The sequence below is a fragment of the Notechis scutatus genome, chromosome 3 (genome assembly GCF_049901735.1).
Source record: "Notechis scutatus isolate UNSWTSFEM ecotype Mainland chromosome 3, rNotScu1.2, whole genome shotgun sequence".
Lineage (NCBI taxonomy): Eukaryota > Metazoa > Chordata > Lepidosauria > Squamata > Elapidae > Notechis > Notechis scutatus.
The window spans coordinates 52,825,395-52,843,649 of NC_142011.1; the positions used below are offsets into that span (position 1 = coordinate 52,825,395).

Consider the following 18,255-nt stretch of genomic DNA (forward strand, 5'->3'; position numbering starts at 1 on the left):
AATGGTTAAGGATAATTTGATTCTCTCTTTTTTCAAATAGTGAAATAATATAAGGGCTCACAGATCAATGTTCACTATGTAACGACTGCAGCATCAAATGTTAACTGCCATATGTGAATAAACGATTAGAGATCAAGTGTCATTGGCAGAACTTCAAATATGAGTATTTTCAAATAGGTTTTTCAGGGGAGCCTGATCCCACACTCACTTGTGAGTCATCACGTGAGCCCTGAAGTCAGAGACACATTAAGAGAAATGTTATAACCTGCTGTTTAATATTTCAGATCTTATAAATAAGTGACGTTTTAATACTGTTGCATTCTTCCAGGCACCATCAAACCTGTTTTTGGCACATTATTTTGTTCTATTCTGAAAGCAGTGGGGAAGATTCTGGTGTTAACTGTTTATATCAAATGTTCACTGGAAAAAAATCTCAAAAGTTTCAGGATTCATTCCAATGAAAGAGTTATAGAAAGTAATATACATAGTGACTCACCCCCAAATAAAAATATGAAAAGAGGTCTAGGCAAGGGAAACATTTTTGGGGTGAAAATAAAGAAACATATACCCCTTTCTACTCTTATATTTCAAACTATCTAACGTTCCAAATCCTCCTAAAAACAGTCCTAGCAACAGAATAAATAATAATAAAAATAATCCAATCAATTACAAATCCAAAGGGCAGCATATCTTCCACAACTCAGGCTAATCTTCTGTTTGAAGCCCATAGCTTTCTCTCATCCTTAATATCATTGGAGCCTGGTGTAAAGATCCCTATGACAGAAACTACACAGAAGCCAATTATCAAAGTGACTCGGGGAAATGCTTGATGCTATAGAGATGGGGACATTTCTTGCCAGCCTTACTCTAGAAATCTCTGACTTTCCAAAACATCAGAGGAATGAAAGCTCAGGGGAGTCACCTGTCACTCCTGCCTGCCTGGGGGATTTCTCGTCATCGCTCTCGCTGTAGCTCCCACTCTGTGGCTGTTTCCAAGATGGCTGCTCACCCTCTATGCTGGAGGGGGAGAGCTGCCCACTTTGGTTGTGGTCCTCTCCATTCTCAGGGGGACAATCCAGATCTCTTTGCAGTTTCACCCCGTTCTTGGCTTTTTTAAAAAGGACAGAAGTCCGCCTGCCCACTCCACTAAACGGGGGGCTGGCAGAAGTGCCCGTAGCCTGAAGGGCCAATCCGTTCAGGCCGTTGTCGCTGAGCAAGCGGTGGAAGGCGTGGTGGCTCTCCCTCTGCAGCGTCTTCTTATCAAAGAGCTCACCCTCGGACTTCAGCCGTTTATGCAGTCTGTTCAAGGACTTGCTTTCGCTAATGGGTTTGAGAGTTGGAGGGTCCTGCAGAGAGTCCAGCTCCGATAGGGAGGGTGCAGGTCCTGTGGGCTCCAGGGTAGGGGGAAGTGGGGGCTTGGTGTCATCTGCTAAAGAGAAAAAGAATCTGCTTGAACATTTTACAAAGTATTCCCCAAAGTAGGATCACAGCTTTCTGTTTCCTCCTATGATTGTAAGTCAATGGTACACCAGTTAAATAAGTACTTTTTGTATTGTGTATTTAAGGGAGTCGTTCCAAGTATGGGAGAACAAGGCAGAGAGAATCTTATTTAAGTCTTCAAGAAGGAACTATTCTGACTCTCACAAGAGCCAGGAAATATAACATCATGGCATTATTTAGGATGGAATAAAAATGCAAAATATGCAAAATTTCTTAATCCCCCACACCAGAGGTGGTATTCAGCAGGTTCTGACCAGTTCTGGAGAACCGGTAGGGGAAATTTTGAGTAGTTCAGAGAACCGGTAGGGGAAATTTTGAGTAGTTTGGAATACCACTTCTGATTGGCCCTGTCCACATCTATTCTCTGCCTCCCAAGTCCCAGCTGATTGGCTGGGTCTTCTTTTGTTGCCCTGCACAGGAGAATGGAGCTGGAAAGCAGGTTAGTGGGGTGGGGAGGAAATGGGGATTTTGCAGTATCCTTCCCCTGTCACTCCCACTAAGCCACACCCACAGAACCGGTAGTAAAAATGTTTGAATCCCACCGCTGCCCCACACATTAAATTTAGAAAGATTTACTTCTATGCTGAAAACACTGAGCTACATGAAATTCATTTTCCTATCTTTCTTTACTCATTTTTTTTTCCAGATTCTAATACTTTTCAAGTAATCTGACCTCTACAAGATTCGCTACATAAGAGGAATCGGACATATGAAAGGTCTAGAGATTAAAGAAGAATTTCAAATGCAGTTCAAGTCTCTTTAAAGCAATGAAATCCAGTTTCGAGCATACTAAAAGCAAGTCACTAATGTATTTTTTTTTTATTTCAAACAAAACAAAACAAAACTGTTACTGTTCCTTGCACAGTCACAAAAACATTCAGAACAGTCCGAATCTCAGGCATATTTCTTGTCCTCTGACACGACTATGGTTTGATTGAAACCCATAACAGAATGAAATCACACTTGCATTCTTCTCCCATTTAAATTCTGTTTCCATCCAGGCATTCAGTCTAAGCTAAAATATTCACTCCATGTCCTAAACCATATATCTTTCAACATGGATGACCAGGGCAGAAAGCCATTACAACTGATGATGAAACATGCATGATGATGTCATCACACAAAAACAACATACATACTTGTGTCAGAGACTAGGACACAGGGGCAACATTTGTTTGATGAAATTGTTGGATTTATGCTGTCATTTTATCATGTTCCCCATGCTATTCACTCACCATACTCATGGAAGAAGGAATGACTCAATAATTTCCTAACAAAATTAGAGTGCTGACTGAAAAAAAAACCATATCAAGTATTTTATTTCTCCATGAATGAGAATGAGAATAACACTTTTAAATCTTATTGTAATAAAACACTGCTAGAAAATAGCAACATTTTGTGGTTGCTTCACTAACAGTTAAACATAATTTAACTCTGACCCTAAAGGTGCAATTTCTGGGGGAAAGTGTGTGGAGAAGACAACTTCAAAGTATCCCTGCAATAGAAATTAGAACTGTGAAAGTCATTTCCAAGGTTTTTATGCGCTGCCCTATCTTTCTGCTGGTCTGCAGAACAGCTGCTTCACATCTTCTGTTTTTATAATTGGAGTGCTATTTGAATAACCATAACTCTCTCTACAGCTATTGTTCCCTTGCAGAGAACTACAGGAGCCTAAACATCTGATGTGTAACAAAATACTAAAAATCTTAGTCTACATTTAGAAGAGTACACATATTACAGGGTGATTCTAGGAAAAAAAATACATTCAGCAATTTATGAACCAAAAGCTAGAAACAAAGACACATGGAATGAACTAATTTCTTTAATGAAATACCCTTCTCACTTTTAGACTAATTTTTAGAAAGAGCAAAGGAAGAGGAGGTTTCTCTGTCGTTTTCACTTCCAGCATGTAGTAATACTTACAAATCAATTATAAACCTTGGAAAACACATTATGCTACCAGTCATGGAAAAAATGGAAGTGGAAATGGCAAATGGACATAACATTCTGAGTAGATATGAATAGGACTGCAAAATCTCCATATCCTAATCAGTGGTGTTATTTTTTTTAAATTCTATTTCTATAAAGCAAGTATGCATTTGTCTCTCCTTTCATGACAATCATGAAAAGGGTAGGAAAAAAGATAGAAACTGATTGTGTAAATTTGGAACTGTCTACACTTCCAAACTGTCAAAATGCTGCATGGGGACACAAATGTCACAATGCAGAAAGCAAATAAACTACAGACCAGCAGTATAAGCAGTTCTCATCTCTGACATACAAGTTAGGAAAATACTGAAACTGCTATATAAGTAGTCCTTGATTTACGACTGTAATTGAGCCAGGAATTATGATTGTAAATCACGTCAGTTGTTAAGGAAGTTATTCTGTGACCATGTCTGATTTGATGACTTTTGTGGTAGTCATTAAAGGAACATGATAGTCATAAAGTGAATATTGCAGTCATTATGCAAATGTGAATGAAATAAACACTGGCTTCTAGCAAAGCATGTCATGAATCACAGTCATCTGACTGTGTGACTATAAACACCTATAAAAATGTGGGCCATCGTTAAGTACCCAAAATGCAATTATGCGACTGTGGAGGAGAGAAGCAGCCCTAGAAATTTTGAATCTGGGTCATAAGTACTTTTTGGGGATCCATTTGGAATAATTTTGAATGGTCGCTAAGTGACCAGTCATAAGTCAAGGATTACTTGTAATTGCTCCAGAATGCACATCAACTTATCCTGTTGCAAGCTTACAAAAAAGAGATGGGCAAAAATTTGTCATGCTGGGGCTGGATAGCTGAGGAATTCTGTTCTGAAACCCTGGATGTGAAAATAATTAACTTTGATAAATGGAACTTTATTCTGAGGAATACCAGAATGAACAGAGACAGGATACGGCGATATGAATAACTCAGTTCAGCGGTAGACAGCTACAAGGCGACTTTTGTGAATTAACAAGGGCTTGAATATTTTTGTTGCCGAAAGAGGACATAGAAAATACAGGTAATCCTCGGCTTATGACAATTTAGCCCAAAATTTGTTGCTAAGTGAGATATTTGTTAAGTGAGTTTTGCTCCATTTTATGACCTTTCTTGCCACAGATGTTAAGTAAATCCCTGTAAGTAAAGCAATAACATTCTATGCAAATCCTTGAATAGCCTAGCTCAGAATCAGCTTCCTGCCTGCTTTTCTATATACAGCGTTTTCCATTTTCACTGTCTGAAAATGTAAGAATTATGACTTCACATCTTTCTTTGGGAGAGAACAATCAAATTAGTTACACACTGCCAACTAATGTCACTTGAAAAAAAAAAGAATAACCCCTTGCTCAAAAGCAGTTTAAGACTCTTGCTAGCTGAAATCACTTATGGTTTTAAGTCATGATTCATTTTAGGTTTATTGAACAAGTCATGGTATTCTGACTCATTCAAAAATCCTTAACTGTTGTGTACATAAATCACAGTGTATTACACCTAGCCAAAATAGAATCTATTTTGATCCCCGCTGCCCTTGAATTCACTTATTTACTATTAATTGGAGAATGTGTGCATAGTTTCCTTAGAAATCTCATGGTATAATATTCAAGGCAGGTTTTTACAGGTAAGAACACAGTTGCAAAAGATTTCTTGGTCACAGAATAATACACAGCCAAGGAACATTTAGGCACCATGCATAACATCCTGCTCAGCACAAATTAAAGCATCCTCAACAAATATCTGTTTAACCTAGTTTGCATATACTCAGTGAAGGAGACCTACTACTTTCTCTTGTTATTTGGTTCTGTTGTCAAATGCTTTTAACTTTGTAATTTTTTTCCTAATATTCCATTGGAATTGTCTTCCTATAACTTAAATCTGTTCTTGTGTGTCATGTCCAACATTTTGGAACAATAGAAAATTGACCTTTTTGGATCAGTGGTGATTTCTGAGCTTGCTTTTCTTCTTGCAGACATTTAATCCCTAGGCTAGGTAACATCATTAATGCATGAGGGAGTGAAGTCTTCTTGCTGATTAAATATGGTGGTTTGTGGTCCCAGCCTCCATTGGGGTATTGTTTCTTTCTCAACTGCTGTTTGAATTGAGTGTAGTTTCTTTCCTTGATTGTTCCTATTCAGATTCTAGTTCTTGCATTTCCAAGTGTTGGTTAATGTTTTGTGTGATTGATTGTAACACAATGTACATAACCTATGAAAAGGATAGCACTACCACAGGTATCCCCAACCCCCAGTACCAGTCCGCAGCATGCCAGAAACCATGCCACACAAACAAACAAAACCCCATGCCTGGGATGCAGGCAGCACGTGAAACCATGTCCCCTCAGGTCCATGGAAAAAAATTTCTCCACAGAACCGGTCCCTGGTGCCAAAAAATTGGAGTTCGCTGCCTACCACAACATTAAAAACTTCTTAGAAATTACTCCCAGGTTAGTATAATTTGTTGGCATTACAGCAATAAGTCAATGGTATCTATCCAAAGCATCCAAAGCAAACAAAAAGACTCAACAGCCAAAGAAGACAAAACATGTCAAATTACAACATACAATGCACAGACCATGCAGGTCGCCATATAGGACAAATTGGCAGTACTTAACCATGAAAATCAACGGGCAGTCAGAAGACATGAGGAGAATTCTTTAATTTCACTACACACTGACAAGTACAGGTAGTCCTCGACTTAAAACAGTTCATTTAGTGACATTTCAAAGTTAGAAAAACATTGAAAAAGGTGACTTATGACCATTTCTCACACGTACGACATTACACCATCCCCATGATCATGTGATCGAAATTCAGATGCTTGGTAACTGACTCATATTTACGACGGTTGCAGAGTCCCAGGGTCATGTGATTCCCCCTTTGTGACCTTTTGACAGGCAAAGTCAAAGGGGAAACCAGACTGATTTACAATAATGTAACAACTGCAGTGCTGTGGCAAGAAAGATCGTAAATTGGGGGCAAAACTCACTTAACAACAGTCTCAGCAACAGAAATTTGGTGTCGTACATCAAAGACTACCTGTACAAACACAATTTCAATTGGGAAATAATGTTTTAAGCCAGGCCAGATCAATCTATCACATATAAACAGATAACAAACTTCAGTGCCCCATGTACTAATGATTTCACCCAGAAGCAAATGGAAGCTCAGAGAACACCAAGAGCCCAAAAATTCAACTCTCAGCTACATATATTCTCTACCACAAAACAGGTCTCAACCTGCTTTTCTGTAAAGTCCTTTTAGAGGGGCTGCCACAGGGAGGAAGGGGTCAAGCTATTTTCTAAAGCGCCTGTAGGCCAGACAAGGAATAATGGATGGAAACTGAACAAGGAGAGATTTAACCTGGAAACAAGGAGAAACTTTTTGACAGTGAGAACAATCAACCAATAGAACAGCTTGCCTTCAGAAGTTGTGGGAGTGCCATCACTTGAGACTTTCAAGAAGAGATTGGACTGCCATCTGTCAGAAATGGTGTAGGGTCTCCCGCTTGGGCGGGGGGTTGGACTAGATGACCTACAAGGTCCCTTCCAACTCTGATTATCTGTTAGATTCTTGAGGAGTGCTATTAAATCCTCCATTAATCTTCTTTTTTCAAGGCTAAACATACCCAGTTAACTCAATGCCTCCTCATAGGTTCCTCTTTATACCATTTTAGGTTTTCTAAATTTGTTTTGAATTATAATACTCAGAAGTAGACACAACCGTGAAATGGAATCTGAATAAGGCATAATAAGCAAAAGCCAACTATTGCTTCCCTTGAACTGAATTTCTACTAATTAAGGCTAAAACTGCTTTTATCTCTTTTGCAGCCACCTACTCTAGTGACTCATATCCTTCCTTCCTTCCCTTCCCTTCCTTCCCTTCTCCTTCCCTTCCTTCCTTCCTTCCCTTCTCCTTCCTTTCCTTCCTTCCTCTTTTCCTTTTCCTTTGTCCATATCAGGATATGTGATAGCACACAGAACGTTCCAACTTAGTATTAGATGCTACAGAGATATCAGTATAAGGACATATTTTGGGCTGCAGCCAAGTAGATTCAAGTCTGGCAAATCTGATTAGCCTCGGATGTTTTCTTCCAAACTCACTAATTTATCATGAGGTACAATTTGTACTGTGCAATATGATAAATATCACAAATCCTGAAGATGTCTTACTCAATGTTTAAATAATTTTGGTATGCATTATTAAAAGCAATAATTATAACAAGGATTCTTCTAACAGTCTTGTGTAAGATTAACGTGAACAGATTCCCAGCCCAGCCTAGCCTAAACTAAATCTATTTCCTCACTAACTTATTGAAATCTAGTGAAGTCTCTCACCTTTTTCCCTATCTTCATCACTTTGCAACATTTTTTCCAGACCTTCTTCCCATGGAGCCGATTCTCCATTTGGCATGGCTTTATTCTGCTGCTGAGCCAGCTTTTGCCTGATGGAGTTGATTTCCCGTCTCAAGAGTCGAACGCGACGAGTTCGGGCACCGCTTGACCTCATGGTGCTCACTATGTCCAGCTTTTCCAGTAGTTCCTTCAGTTGTACTTCCAAGGAAAGATGAGCTCGGTTCTCAGCGACAAGAATATTGTCAACTGCAATTAGAAATATTGGATGTGTGATATCGATTGAGAAACTTCTCTTCATCTCAAGGCAGACCTACTCACCATTCTTACCTAGCTGAACGTTACACTACACTATGAACTTTATACCACAGGCAGGGAATTCATCACTTAAATATGGAATCAGTTAAATATTTTTATATAAGACACTTTTCAAGCTGACTTCTTGAGTGGCTTTACGTGTTTATACGTCTTTATTACATCAGAAATAGCTCAGAAACTTACCATCCTCCCAAGAAAAACGATAAAAATCTTCTGTCTTTGGAGATTCAGGCAAATGAATCCCCACTTGGGGGTCAAAGCCAATATTCTCAGCTTGCCGTCGTGCATGGCGTAATATTGCACCTCCAAGGTCTCTGAGTCGGACAGCTGCTCGATGGAAAATGGTGTCTTTAGAATTATACCTCATGCAATTGGCAAGGATAAGGTTAAAATCTTCTTCAAATTCATCCAGTGTTTGGTACTGGTGGGACTCCAGCTTCTTCCTCATGGTAGAAAAATCCATTGGCTTGGAAATGAATTCCAGGTAATCTGGAACCTAAACATATAAAACCTGTACAATTACAAAAATCATTTACTAGCCAACCAGGGTATACCCATCATAAGTATTCTGTATGTCCTCTTATTGGCACTGGGTTTGAACATAAACTTACAAGAATGCCACTTACTTATTTAATTACATTCCCTTCAGCTCTCGTAAATAGAACTATCTTGCTAAGGGATAAGAGTCCATTTCCATATAGGCAGTGCTCAGGTTGGGACAGTTTGGTAGCTCTTTGTGTAAGCAGTTTATTCTTCCACAATGTTTTATTTTATGAAACAGTAACATGAAATAATCAAGTAACAAGACTTTATTGTTGCCAGTTGTATTTTTATATTGTCCAAGAGCTGGCAGGGTTATTATTTCAGATGCTGGGCACTATAAATGCTTTTATTTGATGATAAAAGAACAAGAATATTGCATTGTTTATCACTGTAAAAATGAGAGAAACTTTGCAAGAGCGACAGATTTTGTGAAATTTCAGCATTTGCACCCATCAAACTCTTTGTAATATTGCATGGTTATCTTTAATTTGTGGAAGGTTTGAAGAAGGGTGGGGTTTTTTTTGGGGGGGGGGGTGTTGTCCAGATAACTCAATGCTCCCAAGTTGCCAATCCCTGATACAGCCATTCCTCTGAATAGAGTCTTCAGATCATTCTAACCATGTATCTAGGTACTTGCCTCACTAAGGTTTACGGGATCTGCAAATATCTGGGCTGGATCCTTTTCCTGCAATAAATCCAGCGTTGTGCGCAGAAGCACATTGAATGGTGTGAGCTGTAATTCCATAGCAGCTTGCTGAACCTTTACCTGAAATCAGAATAATGATACTATTTAGAGAGAGAGAGAAAAATTAATACTATTCAAAGAGAGAGAGAAATTGAGTATTTCCTTTTTTACATATTATATATATCTACAAAGCTCACTCATTCATCACACAACACTATAAAAATGGACTGTAAACTAATCCCAGGGAGTTATTCAATGTATGAAATTGCTTGATAGTACATAGGAGCATAAATTTCAAGACGACAAAATTGACTCTGCTCAACTTATATTACTTTGTCAGAACAAGACAGTGATTATTTAAAGCAGAAAACTGAAAACTAAGGCAGATACTTAGCTGTAAAATGGCATTTTACATGACTGTGAAATTTAGAAATATAGCTTTGTTGAAGCCCTTAACTTAAACTAACTGGATACCATAGTTACGCCTTTCCATCATTATGCAGGTACATAGCGGTCCATAATTAGATAAGTGATAATTGGAGAAAGGACCATGTCATATCCCCTCCAGGAAAACTCACCTGGGTAGCCTGCTGTTCTTGTAACACAAACATCCACATTTCCCCAAACAGTTCAGCAATAAAACTGATTTTATATTACCGGTGTAGTTCTACGGATGTGCTTGTTTTCCTAGATTTAGTTTCTGGGTTTTATCTTTGCTTTTACAATTTTTATTATTATTTGACTAGAGAACTGCCCAGAGAAAAATCTGGAGTTTTTGAATAAATCGAATGTTCTCTGAAGCATTTTTTAAATCACACAATTTCCAATCTATTTCCAGATTTATCTTTGGCTGCAATTATATGGCTACTTAATCGAGTGTAGGTCACACTTAAAAAGTGATGTTTGATTCTGAATAAACATGCTTAGAACTGGAAATCAGCATAGAAAAATTAATATATTCCCCTTTCTTGGTCTGATCAACAACATGAAATATTATTCCTATTTATATGCCATCTGGAATTGTTTCAATATGAGATGGGTGGCAAATAAATTTAATAAATAAATCCATCCTCTAGTAGCTCTAAAAATCTGTAATATATATGCAACTTCAGTAACAAATAATATACAGAAACGATGCTAAAGCACCATCAAGTCCTGCTTCTGTTTACCTGTTCACGTTTGAGTTTCTCACGTTTACGAATTAATTCAATGAGCAGCCGTGCTCTTTCTAGGTCATGTCGAAGTTTCTGCCAGTATTTAAGCTCTTCTTTTACTGCACTAGTCTTTTCATCCTGCTCCTTCTGTGGAGATAACGTTTTATTGCTTCAGTCACTTCACATCTCACAGTTTTCTTTTTCTCTCCACAACAATTCACAATTAGGGTCTACCTAAAACACAGTATCTAATGCTTAATCATAAAGATTTAACCCAACTGAACCTTAAGTCTCGGTACTAGGTGTTAGGAATGTAAGTCACCTAACAGCTATTTGGGTTGGAAATATATATATTGAACTTTGCTTAAAAGTTTCTGGAAGTAAAAACCTACATTAACTGTACAGTGTATCTGTATGCTGTGTGTGTATTATTCAAACACTACTCTCAATACGTCTCCCTGTATGCGCTCATTCTCCTAACGGGGAATTACCTCAACACTAGGTTGCTTATGTGATTGTCTTCCCCAGGTTGTTTTTGACCCATCCATTCAGTCCAGTAGGAGGGCAACGCTTTGGGTCCCGTCTGTTTTAGAGTGTCAGCCAGTGGGGCCCAAGAGAAGAGCCTTTTCTGTCATGGCACCTGCCCTCTGGAATATCATCCTTCTGGAGATTAGGTCAGCCCTCCCCTTGTTGGTCTTTTGTTAAGCCTAGAAGGCATACTCTGTGCTCGAGCCTGACACTCCAGATGTGGATCGGATCCCATTTCTCAATTGTGCTGCTTATTGTTTTATCATTTTTGTGGCAGGTATGTGTTTTATGATTTTTGTGTGTGTATATATATAAAATTATATATAATTTTTTTAAATATCACTAGCCACCCAGAGTTATATATCTGAGATGGGTGCCCATGTACATTTATTAAATAAACATAAATGGATAGAACAAAAAGATAAATTATAAAAAGATAAATTACACTCAGAGCACTGTGGTAAGAAACCACACTTAAAAAGTTAGAATTGGGAAAAATACTCCTCTATAGGAGAAAGAAAATCTTAATAATTAATAGCCACAATCCAAGTGTTAATATACACCATGAATAAAAACTGCTCTATAGAATGAGTTAACCCTGTTTCCAGGCTTAAGGAATAGTTTCATGACTATATCTAATCTCAGCTTGGTTTTGCCTCTTTTCTATATTATGCAATATAAAATATTGGTGTTATTATGCACACACAACTGATAGCAAAGGAACTATGCAATGGAAGTATCCATTAAGAGAAGATGTAATAATTCCATTACTATTATTCATTCAAACTTTCAAAGTTAACTAACTTATTCTAACTAACAATAGCTATTCGAGAAAGGATCATTTTCATCCAATTCTTTCCTAAACCTTCCCATTCAGTTTACCAAACATTTCTCTTTTGTATTACTGCAGCAGCACTATCATAATGAAAAATTCTTATACCAGTTCTGCATTTCTTTGGGACTGTAAGTGAGAGTGTAGCCTCCGTATTAGTGGTACACCATTTCTTGACTGACGTTTCAATAGCCAATAATTGTGCAGCCTCTGCATGAACTGATTCTTTCTCTGGAAGTTGAGTCCACTGCAGATTTTATTCAGCCTGGGGAAAATAATAGCATCAAAAGAGGTTATCCCTTATTAAAACCAATTTTAGATTCTGCAAATCCATATGAAGCAGGTAACTCCTCTACTTCAGGCAATATGGACCACTATCTAATACTCTAGTCACATGAGCTTCAAATACAAACTATGCAGTATCTCAGATTAGAGGATTTTCAACTGGAAAATTAATGCCACTAGAAACAGTTGTACAGATCCAGCTCAGCAGCAGTAATATAGTAAAATGAGCTATGCCCATCTACCACATGAGCTCAGATGAACAAAATTTACTTCACAGTTTTAATTAACCAAGGCAATTCAGTATTTCAAAAACATTTTTGTACAATATGAACTTCAAGAAACAAGCTTAGCTGTGGGCTATAATCAAGCACATAGTTAGGCTGCCTCATTCATCCCTAAATCAATGTCTCTCTTTAGGGATCATTCCTACAGGGTGGTTGGCGGTAGTGGCCCTGTGCTCTAATTCCCCTCCCACAGGGCCACTACCACCAGCCACCCTGCAGGAATGATCCCTAAAGAGAGACATTAAAAGAGGGGAAGGCTAGACTTCACTCCGCCTCTTCTGGCTATTTAGAAAGCACCCTAAAAGTTTATTCATTTAATCGTTTCAAATAATATTTATTTTTTATCTGCCTCTTTAAATGTCTTATAAGCCATTTGGAGGGATTGTTTATTCTACAAGGGAGGATGTAAATAATTGGAAGCTCTACAAAGGCTAAGTCCTGTTGAGATGAAAGCAGAACCAGGGCAGATAGACTACTAGGCCATGGATCTATACCAAAACAATGGCTGGAACAGCTGCGCCACTCACCGGTAAGAAGGGATCTGTGTGACCATTAGCAGAGGTGCAGAAGCACTGCTTTCCTTTTTCACCTTCTGCTTCCAATTTACTTTGTTTTTATTTTTGGGACTGACCCTCTCCATTGTCTCATTCTTTACAATGTCCTCATCTCCTTCCTGAGCAGTAGTTGCACGTCCTTTTTTCACAGTGCCAGGAGGGGAATGTGCCTCACAGTAAGCAGTTTTGCGCACCGTAAATGTAGTGCCATTGAGACTGGTCTCCCTCATGGGCTCAATCTTCATGAAGAGACCAGCTCTCTGGGCACAGGTAACATGGAAAGCAGTGTAGCAGTTCATTTTGTGGCACTGGATAGCTGCTCCCATGCCCTTCTGCTTGCAGATGTAGCAAGTTAGTTTCCAGCGGGCAGGTGGGATGTTTTCTATTCCCTCAATGGGTTCCAGAAACACAGTGTTTGCAAAACTGATTTCTGGGATCCAGATGGCACAAACAACGTGAGCCCAGTGACCATCACTGGTCTGTTTGAATGCTCCACCTTTGTTTGGACACAAGACACAATCGACAGGGTGGGAAGGGGATTGTAAACAGCAGCGACAAAGCCATTGTCCCTCAGGGATGTAGGGAACTCCATAACACTCCTGGTGCACAGCCAGGTTGCAAATGTCACAAAATAAAATGACATTGCTGTTATGACATTCATCATCCATGCAAACACAACAAACAGCATCCTCATCTATCATAGTTTGCTGGGCTCCATTATTACGACTCTCCAAATATGATTCTTTCTCCAGACGATCCAGTAGTAATTCAAAAGTCTCTGCAGAAATTGACCCATACCCATCACTCTTCCTTTTGTCATTGATCATGTCCAGCCAGGCCAAATCCTCCTCATCCAAATCATACTCCACTTCAGCATCAACATCCTCGAGTCGTTTCTCAATATACTGATAGTAAGCTGAAGGCAAGGGTGGAGCATCCAGCTGGCTGAAAGAGTCAATCATGCGAAAGCTGGGCTGTGGTAGATGAAAAGATGCTCCCGAAGCATGTTTGGTGCACGTTTCCTTTTTTTTACCTTTGCACTGGTTTTTCTTGGATTTTGAAGGAAAAAGGGGTTGTTCGCTGTTTTCTTTGTTACTGTTGCATTCTGTGATGTCCTGGGCGGTTAGCTCATCCTCAGTGATGATCTTTAGAGGATCATAAATGCTGATGCGATGGAGACGGCCATCAATATCAACTTCCACTATTCGCTGAGCCTGCGCATACGTCAGGGTCTCTCGGGTGGGTGAGCATTTCAAACTGTATGGTGAAGGAGAGCGCTTTCCCTCTAAAGTCTGCCGGGACCTCCGCCGAGGTTTCCTCATAGCAGCAAGTTAGAAAATCTATAGGATGGCACAACAGAAAATAGTTTGAACACCACTATATTCAAGCAAAGGAGTCTAACTCATTAGCTGATGAATTGCTTAGAGTGATTTCTACTTGATGATACTTAGAAATTAAGCACACCAGTGGTGGGATTCAAATATTTTTACTGCCGGTTCTGTGGGCGTGGCTTGGCGGGCGTGGCAGGGGAAGGATACTGTAAAATCTCCAGTCAGAGGTAGTATTTGCTGGTTCTCCAAACTACTCAAAATTTCCGCTACCAGTTCTCCAGAACTGGTCAGAACCTGCTAAATACCACCTCTGAAGCACACCCAACAGCAGTTTACTAACCATAGTTTATTGAATAAAGCACAACTGGCCAAATTTTGACAATATATAATCTATAAACCAAGGGACTCTATAGATGCCAGTTTGTTTGTTTAGAAAACCTACATGGTGGCTTATCTTCACAGATCATCCAAAGTGGTTCACAAATGACATCTAACAAAAACAGAATAAATATGATCAACTAAATCTAGAACAACACCGTATATCTCAATTTCAGTGCCACAACATCCAATCAAGTCTCCAGTTACCCTTCTATTTGCTAGTCTCACTTCTATCCTAGTCCATTGCTGGGGTGAAAAGCTGGATCTTCACAGCCCTGCAGGATTTTCACGAAGTCACGGGAACCAAAATTTATTAATATATATTCACACAAGAAATCTTGCAAGATTATCAATATTATATAAGTAGTTAGCGATCCTCACAGTGACAAGATTCACATAATAGCCTACATCAAAGCCAAGCAAACCACATTATGATTTTAACACAAGCTGGGATCCAGGCAATAAACAGGTTTTATTTAATAATATATCCTCACTTCCTTCAAAATCAGTCTCTCCTGACATTTTTGTAATAATCCTGAAGTTTTTGTAATATTATTTTTAATATCACAATATTCTTGGGGTTTAAGGCTGTAACTCCTTCAGAGCAGATGCTTCAAAGCATGCCAATTCTTTTTACAAATAAATGAGAATGACTAAACTATTGGAACAGCCATAATATTCAAATGGTTATGGCTATCTTTTGGACATTAGAAATTGAGTTTCTTTGCTATACTAAAGAACACAGCTAAATATTTTAACCTAAAAAGTCATTAATACAAACCATGGCTAGATTACAGCATCTGATCTTCAAATCATTATTCCTGAGCCTAGCTTGTTTCAAGATATCCATAGTTATAATGATGCTACCTATTCTAGGCAACGTAGAATGTTCCAGCTAACTTCAACTGGACGGTTTCCAATATCTCCTTTCCTAACCAGACAGCAAATCAGACTTGCTGTGGCTTGTATATTTATATTACACTAAACCAGTTTATCTAGGTTCCAACATCACCGCAAGCTACATTTAATCTAAAGCATAAGCAAATGTTTTCAAACTCCTTCCAATTGAGAAGCTGAAGAGCTTAAAGCTCACTAAGATGTCTCCTTGTAACAAAAAAAAAAACTTAGTATTAAATGTGAGCAAAACCTTTTAATCAAAACAAATCATGAAAATTAGGAATCATATTTTTTGACTAGAATCTAATCTAAGTTTGACTGTCATGTTTGAAGCACAGTAGACAGTATGAAATAAAATAACAGTGCCAAATAGTTATTGTCACATAAGGCTCCTATTAAACAGAAATTTGCTAATGTGGATTGGCCTACAGTTTGGTTTTGCACAAAAAGGCAAACCCTGGGTACAAGGGTTTGTTATTTTGAAAGGTGCAATCATTATTCTGGAGCAATTTAATTTAAATAAATGAGCTTTGTAAAGATGTAAAACCATTAGAAGCAGAAAAACCTTTAGAAATTAATTGCCAAGACAAATATGTGAATACAGACACACAGGATTTTTTTTTCTACATCAATAAATATTTATATTGGGGTTTTTTAAAAATAAGTTCATAACAAGCTATTACTAGTAGAAAACAAACATCTGGTCACTAACTTGTAACTTCTGAACTTAATGTAACTATCTTCCAAGGGGGAAAAGGATTGCCAGAATGTCTATGGAATCCAAGCTTTTCATTTTTGTAACCACATATAATCACAAGATAGTTTAGCTAGACTAAACATAAAATGTTCAGCATACACAGCACCCTGAAAGACAAAGAAAGCATCAACTACCACTTTATTGGATCCAGGTACATACTGTTATAAAAAATGAGATTTTTGCATATACTGGCAGATTTCCTTTTTAGGAACTTTTTTTATCCTGCTTACAGCAACAGTGACACACATACCTTGCTTGTTCAGGCAGAAAATTACCATGGGACACTATCAGTAATACAGATTTCCCAGAAATTTTTGAACTGTGAAATTTTCTGCTGCTTTAAATCAAGCGAGATCGAATCTCACCTTACTGACTTCTATTTAATATTCTTATTTTACTTCCATTTAATAAACATGTAAAAAGCATCCTCCATTGATACTCTATCATATAAGGATCTCTCCTGTAGCTAAAAGTATCAGAATTGATTGGGAAATATTTAAATATGATGTGATTTCCACGTTTCACCCGCTCCATCCACAAAAGGGGAAAGTCCATTTCCAAAAGATTATGTTGGAAATTAATGTTCTACTTTAGGATTCTACTATCTCAGCAGATGGCAGCACTGAGTTGAATTAGTTTACTCTTAGAAGCTAAAGAGTACTGGCCCTGGTCTGTTGTCTGTCTTTCTATCCAACTATCCATCCTATTTACATGACCATCCATACCACAAATCATGACTCTCTGCAGTATACCAAAACAAAAAAACCCCATAAAAGGACAATATTAAAAATATTCCACAATTAAAATATTAATATTAAAAGGTTAAAGGAGAATGTTAAATGTAGCCACATCATTAAATCACCAGTTAACATTGTATGAGAACCACTATGGAACTTAAGTTAGCTAAGCTGGAGATCTGAGAAAAGAAAGCACTTTCATCACATAGTCACAAAAACTGCCTGTATGTTGTCATCAAGGGTTAAATTCAATAAGAGAATGTCTTCTTTTAAAGCAGGGGTCTCCAACCTTGGTGACTTTAAGCCTGATGGACTTCAACTCCCAGAATTCCCCAGCCAGCTTGTTCACCAGGCTTAAAGTCACCAAGGTTGGAGACCCCTGCTTTAAAGCATTCCATCTTCTTTATCTTCTTCTTCCACATGGCAAAAGATATCTAAGGACGTGGACTGAAATATCAGACTATACCAGTGATGGCCAAACCTTTGGCCTCAGCATGTCAAAAATTCAGAAAATAACAGAATAACAGAATTGGAAGGGACCTTGGAGGCCTCCTAGTCCAACTTCTATACCATTCCAAACAAATGGCTGTTCAATCTCTTCTTAAAAGCCTCCAATTGGGGCCCAACACCCCCACTGAACAAAAGACAACAACCCAATTCTTTGCATACAGATAGTCCTCGTCTTAAGACCACAATTAAACCCAAAATGGCTATTGCTAAGCGAGACAGTTAAATATATTTGCCCCATTTTATTATCTTTCTTGCCACAGTTGTTAAGTGAATCACCGCAAAATCAAGTTGTTAAGTTAGTAACAGCTAAGTGAATCTGGCTTCCCCTTTAACTTTGCTTGTCAAAAGATCACAAAAGGTGATCACATGATCCTGGGATATTGCAATTGTCATAAATATGAGTCAGTTTCCAAGCATCTGAATTTTGACCACTTGACCATGAGGAGGCTGCAATAGTTGTAATTGTGAAAAAAGGTCACATTTTTTAGTGCCGTCGTAAACTTTGATCACTAAATCAACAGTTGTAAGTCAAGGACTACCCGTTGTTTTTTTTAAAAAAACACAGTCTAATCATGTGAGCTCCCAATCTGAGGCACACCACTTACCTTCAAGTAGTGTCCTCTT

The 18,255-nt window shown here is 38.3% G+C and overlaps 1 protein-coding gene across 7 annotated transcripts in view; it reads right to left on the minus strand.

Moving 5' to 3' along the window:
* Positions 1–18,255, minus strand: part of BRPF3 (bromodomain and PHD finger containing 3) — a 43,250-nt gene that overhangs the window by 12,859 nt on the left and 12,136 nt on the right. For 2 of the 7 annotated variants that reach the window (XM_087959903.1, XM_087959902.1), the window contains exons 2-8: positions 12,995–14,361; positions 12,007–12,163; positions 10,554–10,685; positions 9,337–9,465; positions 8,340–8,652; positions 7,824–8,087; positions 923–1,426 (exon numbers count right to left, since the gene is read on the minus strand). In XM_087959903.1, the coding sequence (XP_087816029.1) occupies positions 923–1,426; positions 7,824–8,087; positions 8,340–8,652; positions 9,337–9,465; positions 10,554–10,685; positions 12,007–12,163; positions 12,995–14,343 (2,848 nt within the window). In that variant the 5' untranslated portion in view covers positions 14,344–14,361. Of the gene's footprint in view, positions 1–922; positions 1,430–7,823; positions 8,088–8,339; positions 8,653–9,336; positions 9,466–10,553; positions 10,686–12,006; positions 12,164–12,994; positions 14,362–18,255 lie in introns of all 7 variants that reach the window. The other 5 variants (XM_026678149.2, XM_087959901.1, XM_087959906.1 and 2 more) reach the window with 3 other exon arrangements.